At 41.5% G+C, this 9,006-nt stretch overlaps 1 protein-coding gene across 2 annotated transcripts; it reads right to left on the bottom strand.

Annotated features, from left to right (window-relative positions):
* Positions 1 to 2,032: 2,032 nt before the first annotated feature.
* LOC119330288 (spastin-like) lies at positions 2,033 to 7,674 on the bottom strand. Of its 2 annotated transcripts, none has more exons than XM_037603395.1 (13): positions 7,313 to 7,674; positions 7,124 to 7,215; positions 6,709 to 6,734; positions 5,993 to 6,233; positions 5,811 to 5,906; positions 5,627 to 5,742; positions 5,466 to 5,546; positions 4,657 to 4,780; positions 3,987 to 4,036; positions 3,219 to 3,309; positions 2,716 to 2,751; positions 2,527 to 2,627; positions 2,033 to 2,408 (listed from the first exon to the last, which is right to left on the bottom strand). In XM_037603395.1, the coding sequence occupies exons 1-13, from the start codon at positions 7,582 to 7,584 to the stop codon at positions 2,292 to 2,294; spliced, it is 1,443 nt and encodes a 480-aa protein (XP_037459292.1). In that variant the 5' UTR covers positions 7,585 to 7,674; the 3' UTR covers positions 2,033 to 2,291. The 2 variants fall into 2 exon arrangements, with proteins under 2 accessions (XP_037459292.1, XP_037459293.1); XM_037603396.1 differs by having other exon boundaries at positions 6,709 to 6,728.
* Between the last annotated feature and the right edge of the window lie 1,332 nt (positions 7,675 to 9,006).

Raw genomic sequence — 9,006 nt, 5'->3', positions numbered from 1 at the left:
GCAAGCTTTGGCATACAAACTCGGTCCCACGCGACCAGACACTTAGCCCCAGAGAAGGAGTCATCGTTAGACCAGAAAAAAAATCCTCCTACGCTTGTCTATCTCCTCGAGGACACTGACGGCAGGGAGAAACACATCATAAAGTAGGTCGGCAAACTATCCAGGACAGCCGAGAGAAGGACAAGACGACCTCCTCGAGACAGCAGGAGAGCACGCCATCCGGCTAGGTAGATATCACAGCGGTCTATATTTGGCTGAAAAATTGTCGATTGGAGTTTATTGGGGGAGAGGGGGAGGCCGAGGTATTTTTGGGGGAAAGCCGCAATTTCGGCGCCGAGCGTGTTTGCCATTTGAGAGGCAAGGTCAGAGTCGACATTAGTGGGGACTACCGTGGTTTTTTGGAAATTGATCGAGAGGCCAGTGGCAAGCGAGAAGTCATCAAGGATGCATTTAAGGTAAGCTACTGCATTCATTTCAGCTTTGATAATAATTAATGTGCCGTCTGCATATTGCAGAACAGGGCAGGGCATGGAGGTTGTGACAGGGTGTGCAATGTGGTGGTTATCACAAGCATCAATAATCATTCATTGGAGAACGTCCGCAACGATGATAAATAGAAAGGGGGGGAGAGGGTCGCCCTGTCGTAAGCCATTTTTACATTGGATCCAAGGTCCTGGAGAGCCATTTAGAAGGATTGCGGTTTTCCCTTATTGGAGCAGGGTGTCAATCCAGAGAATCCATTTTTTCGAGAACCTCTGACCCTGAGAATAGAGAGGAGAGAGGGCCAGTTAACCGAGTCAAAAGCTTTCGAGAATCGAACTTAATCACAAGTGTGGGCGCTTTGGTTCTGGCACATACGTTGAGAACATCTGCGGCGTATAGAAAGTTTTCCGAGATTGTCCTCCCGGAATGGAAACCTGTTTGATCAGGGTGGACAAGCAGCGGGATAACAGGTTTGAGGCGGTTTGTAAGAATATAGATGCATTTTATATAGATTCACTCATTTTGCTTTGTATATAGTCCATAATGAAATCTCTATAAAGTTAAACTCCAGAGCCCCCCCTATCCAGTCACCTACCTACCTCGGTGCGTGCGTGCGTGTGAAGTTAAGGATTGACGAGGTATTGCATTGTGGATGGACACTTGAGTGGAGAGCATTTGAAGATCACTAGTTCACTACTAGTACTACCATCTACTAATATTGTTCTTTGTGAGACATTGTTAGTCCATTCATAGGTAGCGGGGATATAACAAAACAAAACAAAAACTTTGAATCGTTCTAGTAATATAATCCCCTGACAGTATTTCACAAGAAAAAAGGAGTTGAACCAGTGAGTTCAGTACAATTTGTCAGTTCGAACTATTGCTGAACTCCATTTCATGAGGCAGGGCAGGGCAGAGCAGAGCTTGTGTTAGGGGGGGAAGAATATTTGGAGCCAAATCAACGGGCCCACAGACCAGTTGGTCGTATACACACATGGGTGGATCCAGAGACAGAGAGAGTAACGGCTCACCTGAACGCTAGTTAGTACTATTCTACTCCCTCCTCCGTTTCTAAACACTAGTTAGACTAAATAATATAAGTATTTTTAGAGATTTCGATATGGACTGCATATGGAGAAAATGAGTGAATCTACACTCTAACCGTTTTAAAACTTATCTACAATCTAAACCCTAGTTAGTATTGTAATTGTAGGATCCTAAGCCACCATGATGCATGCTAATGATTTTGAAGAAAAGGGCACCATGATGATAGGGACAGACGTCTTGACCACCACCCACCGCCACTGATCGAGATCCAGCTCTGGGCGCCGTCACATGTGCTCTCCCGACGGTGGTGCAAACGTCAAGGCGACGGCCGATACGTCGGATTCCTCCAAATGGTTAACCCGTCGCCATCTGCCCAAATGCTCTATATCATCCTGTCCCGGTTTCTTTTGCTTCGCAGGTACTGTTTATGATCCATTGATTGTGCACGTTGAACAGGAACATGGCTGGATAATGCAAACTGCGGCTGTTTTACACGATCAGGGAGACGAAATCATCAGCATAAAATTATGTGTAGTGTAGGCACTGATTTTATACAGCATAAGTTAATATGTAATTTTCGCCCATCCGCACAGCTCATGAGCCAGAGGGATTTTCCTTGTACACCATTTACATTGTTGTGACAAATCAAGTGCCCGAGTGGGCATATGTGTGTGGCCATTTAATTACGGCGAGGAATTTATGTACATACAGACCAAAGTAAACCTGTCTGATGAACACAACAGGAGGGAGCGTTACTCTTGTCAGCTTGCGCCGAATTCTTCGTTCCATTTCTCCAGCTCATTCCACTTGCTCTTCTGCAGGCTTGGCCTTATCGCCGTCATCGCGCTCCTGAAATCCTCATATCTCAATGGTCGCAGCTGCGGCACGGTAAGCACAAAGTTAGTGCTTCATCCTTGGCCATCAACCACTCACGCGAGAATTCTACCAACAATTTCAAACAGCAAACATGACGGTTTAGTATACAAAGTTCAGAACCTGGTTTGCTTTAATGGTGAGAATATTCTGTGGACCGAGCTCTCTGATCGGCATCATTGCAGCTTCCTCGCACAAGGCTCTCAGGTCACTCCCAGAATACCCTAAGGGACATATAGATATGCGTCATCATCAAGGACCACTGTCGGCCATCATTTCAGAAATGAACATATAACAGAAAGTGGAATTTACCTTCAGTCTCCACAGCAAGCCTCTCCAGATCATGATCTGCAAGGAAACAATTCCAGGTTCAAACATCGTGGGCAGTACTAGACTCGTGCTACATGCATAGAAAATACTGGCTCGGTACGATGATATGCAAAAACAGAACTTACAGCTTCCTCGACATCACTATCACACCACTATGTGCTGTGCAATTGTACACCAGACACAAAAGTAAAAGAAGAAGCCAAGGTTTCATTTTTCATGAGCTGTATGTGAATCCCTACAATTTGTTTACAATAAAAAACGTTTGGATGTTCATTCACCTTTTACACAGAATGGCAAACAAAGTAATCAATTTTGTAAACTATAGTGATGCATACACTATTGCTTTCAAGGTGCCTAGTTTGTTAGTTAATGTACTTTTGGGGTGAATAAGGGGTACATGCAGAAAATAAGGAAGCAAAAGTGGCACTGAAACAACTGAGCAGAGCAAGTGTCTGAAGGTATAACTAAGGAAAGTAGTAACTTACTGGACAATTTGAATGCTTGTCCTTTGAGCTGATTTTTCAGAAGTAACCTCCGTACATTTGGATCAGGCAGTGGCACATATATTCTTTTTACCTGTTTATATGGTTGAATAGAACATAACATTCATTAAAGAAGTAACAGAAACTAAATTAAAATAGTGCTTATCATAGAAACTAAACAAAATAGTGGGTAATAAAGTGCCAGAAATTCAGTAGGGAAAACAAATACCCTAATGTCCAAAAATGATATGCTAGCATTTGCTATTTTCCATGAACAAGGTTATTTAACAATAGCTTTCAGTTTGCTTTATCAGGATTCAGGAGTTGGTAGCCAGAGAACGTAGAAATCAATTTTAAATAGTGATAATAGAAACGAAGCCAAAATAGGGGATGATAAAGTGCCAGAAACTCAGTAGGAAAACTAGTTCCCTAATGTCCAAAAATGACACGGCAAAATTGATATTTTCCATGAAAACACAGTTATTTAATAATGCTTTCAATTTGTTCTATCAAAAGGAGTTGGCAGCCATAGCAAGGCACTATTTTGAAGTTGTAACTAGAGAAAACTGATAGAATTTTGCTGTTCAGTTCCCGACAATTCTCTGGTTGCCACAGGACCCTGTGTAGGGGGCAAAGGTGTCAAGAACTGGTACCAGCCACCAAGCAGCACATACTCCTGTGCATGGTCTTTTAAATGCAAGATGCAAGAAATTTGTAGACATCATCAAACAGCAACAGTAATCCTAAATATATATGTAAGATCAATCTTACCAATCTTCGAAGAACAGCGTCATCCAACTCTTGTGGTTTATTCGTAGCTCCTAACCAAATGATTTTCATTAACAGAAGATACACACAATAAACAAGAAAATTTCGTACAAGAAAAAAAATAAGTAAATCTGTTGTGTACCATGGTTTTTCTAGATATACCTATGTGATAAAATGTGTATTCATCGATTCATTAACAAATTACAATGAGGGCAAGTTATACATCACCCGAGATCACAAACTGGTGTGCCTATTGTGCTGCAAACTGTTTCAGAAATGTCTAATCTACAACTCGTGACAAAAACAATTCTATGTCCTAAACTAATGCTGCTGAAGTAATGAAGGAACTGAGTATTGGTTCCAAGGGTCATTTATTTGCAGAACTCAACCACGATTTTATACCACGAAGAGGGAATACACAATAGACCTGATCAAAATACAGGATATACTGCATAACATAATAGCAGCAGCGAAGAAATGCTAAACAGCATTGCATGTCCACAAATTACTGTCCTAGCAAATAAATGTTTACAGTATGGGGATTCTGTATTATATGATTGCGACTAAGTACTAATAGTTACATGATAGCTGTGTCCTAAGTATTTTCACTGGAAGCAAGCATAGTGCAAAAGATAACCAGGATTAAACAATCAAAAAAGAAAGATATGCTTACCTATCACAATTACTAAATCATCTGGGTTTGATGTCACCCCATCAAACTGGATAAGGAATTCAGATTTCAAACGCCTGCTTGCATCATTCTCGCTAGCTAACCTTGTTGACATCACACTATCGATCTGGATGGTAAGGTAAAATACAACAAAACACATCAGATCCCACTTTTATAATCAAAAGGGGAAAGGATACATAAAAAAAAGTTAACAGAAATGTACTTTGTACTTAGTGTTTCTGAAAAAATAGCATTTCAAGATCTTATACTAAGATAGCAGGAATGCAGATACCATATATGTGCTCAACTGCTCATCTAAACTTCTAGGAAGATTTGACTGAAAACGGCAACTTTGTGCATAAGCCTATGCAGAATATGTACAATGTGTAGTGCATACTTCTATTCTGTGTAAATTTAGAAAAAAGCATGTATTTACACTTTTACCTGTAACAAGCGCATGGTTCAAACAAATCAAACACTCCAAAAGAAAACTATTCTGAAAATATGACAAGTGACCAATTTCCCTATCCGAACAACTAGTGATAGCATGGTCAAAATATCATCGACAAGCTTAATAATAAGAAATAAATAAATAAATATTACTACTCCCTCCATTCCTAAATATAAGTCTTTGTAGAGATTTCACTATGGACTACATACGGAGCAAAATGAGTGAATCTACACTCTAAAATGCATCTAAATACATCCGTATGTGGTCCATGGTGGAATTTCTACAAAGACTTATATTTAGGAATGGAGGGAGTAGTACATAATTTCAACAAAATTTGAACGGTAAGGTTTGTAATGAGGACCTCATCCATGAAAATAACAGACGGTTGCCTCTCGACAGCAACCATGAAAAGTGTCCGAACAAGCTTTTCAGCTTCCCCTACCTGTTTTTGCCAACGAAATAAGGTTCAGACAGCAAAATATGCAAGTATCTGACAAAGTAACATATATAGCAACCACATACCCACTTTGATGTCAACGAAGAAGCTGAAACATTAAAAAATGTTGCTTCAGATTCTGACGCAACAGCTTTGGCAAGCATTGTTTTCCCATTCCCCGGAGGACCAAAGAGAAGCAGCCCTGAAGAATAGTTATGAATTTTTAGAAAAGATCCAGAGAAAGGAAACCTTCAACACGAACAAGTTTACCTTTCGCAGGCCTCCGAAGACCAGTGAATAAATCCCTTCGCTTAGTAGGTAAGATAACCATTTCCATGAGTGCTTGCTTTGCTTTGTCCAGACCAGCTACAGATCAAACCAGAGAATAATGACACCATGATTAATAACTGGGCTTGAGCCAGAGCGCACAAAGAAAGTCAACGGTTGCATACCAACATCATCCCATCTGACAGATGGACTTCTATCCACGATTGTCGTATTTATCATTTCAACAAGTTTGTCATCATCCTTTCCACCAGCTCTTTGCACTGGCTTGGATCCACCATCGCTATTCTTCTGATGAGAGGACGCTTGACCACCTCTGTTAAAGGTGGGGTTAGACTGCACAGCTGACTTACGGAAGCTAGTTGATGCTGGTCTCTCAGGCCTATTTACTTGATTGTTTGTAACAACCTGCAGAAATAGCGCACATGGTAATGGAGGACTTTTCGACCAATGCACTCGCTGCAAAGTACTCCTTAAAAAGAAAATAGACTTCATAACCTCAATATGTATATAACTATGTAACCCAGGCATCTAGCTAGCTTTCTTTTTCTTACAACAACTTATTTTGATCAATGTTTGCTACCGCACATAACAAGAACTCAAATAGATGCATTATACTAGCACTCCTAATCGGAAGAGTTCACAAGAACAACATATCCATAGCAAGCAGACTTGCATTGATAAAGTAGCACTGCAGCAGTACCAAATCAACAGATCAGTAAAACGCTGTTAACCGGGAAGGAAGCAAATAACATGCCGCAATCGTTTTCACTAAAACGCTAGGTACAAGACAATTCAGAATGTACCAAGTAGACACTAGACAGTTGAAGCTATCAGGCAAACCATGTACCACGTGTAAAAATTCAACACTAGAAGTTTATACCTTCTTGGGGACTGGTGCAGCTGCTCCTACAATGTCAGACAAAATGAAACAAAGTTAAAATCCAACTAATTGAAGTCCATAATTGCAACAGTAGGGAAATGTATGTAGGACCTATGTGAGCAATCAAATCAAACTACTGAAAGTTAACTCCCAATGAATTATAGTCCACAATCGCAAAAGTAGGGAAATGTATTACAATTCACTAATGGAATCATATAGGCATTAACCCCTAAATTTACACAATTATGAAGTGATTAACACAACAAAACTACAGCTACGATCACAAGAATGTTGGCTGCTTCTAACGTGTTCGGACTGACAAGTGCACACACATCGCTGAACAAGTTTCACATGCGCACAAACTTGATAAGTCGGGAAAACTGGGGAGAAGACGAAGAGGGGGGGAGAGGCTCACCGCTCCTCCCGCCGAGCACCCTGAGCCGCTCCTCCACCTGCGTCTGCCACTTGGCGATCTTGTCCTGGTACACCCTCACCTGCCCCCTCTCGCTGCAAACCCCCCACACAGCACACCAATCAGCGACGTCAATCAAACCCTAATCAAGCCGCGCGCGCGCAGCGGAGGGAAGGGAATCAGAGAGGGGACCTGGAGGAGACGGCGTCGGGGACGCGGGCGGCCTTGGCCTCGAGCATGACGCGGAGGGCGTTGCGGTAGTGCGCCTCGGCGTCGTCGGGGAGGCCCCACTCCTCGGCGCGCACGGCCTTGTCGGTCTCCTCCTTGGCCAGCTCGAAGTAGCCCCGCAGCTTCACGGCCACGCGCTCCCCCACCACGGCCGCCGCCGACGGCGCCGGCGCGTCCATGTGCGGCGCGAAGAGGAGCGACGAGAGGGAGTCGGCGAGCGCGCGGAGGAAGCTCATGCGCCGGCGGGGGGGAGCATCGTCGGAGATTCGCCGGAGGAGGGGAGGGGGAGGAGGTTTGCGTGGGGCCTTGGGGTTGTTGGGGGAGAGAGGCCGGAGAGTCTAGTCCCCCGCGGCACGCATCTCCCGTGGGCCGACGCTGCCGTTTCTCGGGCCGGATGGTATCTTTCCTCCGTTTGACTTCACACTGTTCTGGCCCGAAGACCATGGCCGCACTCGCGTGGCCCGCCCTACCCCACACGGTTATATCTCGCTTCACACGAATATAGTTCATGGAGTTAGGAGCTCAAATATCGAGACCCACAAGTTTGTGAGACACGGGGTTTGGCTTTCATGTTTGGTTAGGCTAACTTGATGATCTTTTTTTCGTCCCTGTAAACGGAGATAGCCCTGGGGCAGCTATGGCTATAGCCCCAGGCCTAGGAACAACTTCACTCAACATAGCATAGCCGCAGGCTTAACCTGCTGCTAGCTCCGCCACTGACTGTAAACACTGTGACAATTAAATAAAGAGCTTCAGAGTTTGTCTTAAAAAGAAAAGCCTACCTTGACACACAAAAAAGATGGAATCTGCTATCAATTCAGGCGCGGCACGAGCGGCCCGGCTCAGGACTCCCTCGTTTAAGGTTCCCTCGTTGTACTTTTCTTCTGCTTTCTCTTTCTTTTTTGTTTGGTTATTTTTGTTTTTTCATAGGTTTTCTTCAATTTTTTCTTTGCTATGACTTAGTTTTATTTTCATTTTTACTGGTTTTCTTCATTTCTTTTTTGGTTTTCACAGATTTTTTTTGTTTCTTCCTTTTTTACTTTTACTCTTTCTTGCTTTTTTTCTCTCTTTCCTTATTGCACTGTTTTCTTGGTTTTCTTATTTGCCTTTTTGTTATTTACTTTCGTTTCTTTATTAGTTTTCTTTTGATTTTTCCTTTTATATTTTCATCACGTGTCTACATTGTTTTACGCATTATACATTTTCCATACATGACAAAAAACTTTTACATACATGTTTAATATTTTTCAAATTCATGATGAACATTAATTTTAAATAAATATTTCAATATCTATTCTGGTATATATATATATATATAAATAATATTTTCTAAGTAAATACAACTTTAACCATTTTCATATATATGACTAATTTTTTCAAACATATATTTTGATGTCTAATTTCTTCATGCAAATTGTACATTTTTCTTACATGATACATTTTTATACATGTATAAGCTTTTATATATACACCTTTGACATTTTTCATATACATGACTAACATTTTTTTAAACTTATATTTTTTGATACATCAGGAACATTTTCATATACATATTATACATTTTTGTATACATCATGACCATTTTATATACATGTTTCATTTTCCAAATACATTATTCATATTTTTTTAACCTATAATTTTTATTTCTAATTCTTTTC

Source organism: Triticum dicoccoides, chromosome 7A (genome assembly GCF_002162155.2).
Source record: "Triticum dicoccoides isolate Atlit2015 ecotype Zavitan chromosome 7A, WEW_v2.0, whole genome shotgun sequence".
NCBI lineage: Eukaryota > Viridiplantae > Streptophyta > Magnoliopsida > Poales > Poaceae > Triticum > Triticum dicoccoides.
The sequence above is the reverse complement of the archived record's forward strand: the minus strand, read 5'-3'. Positions and strand labels throughout refer to the sequence as shown.

Excerpts from the sequence above, each read along its gene's own strand:
- LOC119330288 (XM_037603395.1), bottom strand. The coding sequence starts at position 7,584 with ATGAGCTTCCTCCGCGCGCTCGCCGACTCCCTCTCGTCGCTCCTCTTC. Across the intron at positions 5,743-5,810 it reads TCTTCGGAGGCCTGCGAAAG|GGCTGCTTCTCTTTGGTCCT; the intron begins GTAAACTTGTTC and ends ACTATTCTTCAG. Across the intron at positions 2,752-3,218 it reads ACAAGCATTCAAATTGTCCA|ATCATGATCTGGAGAGGCTT; the intron begins GTAAGTTACTAC and ends GTTTCCTTGCAG.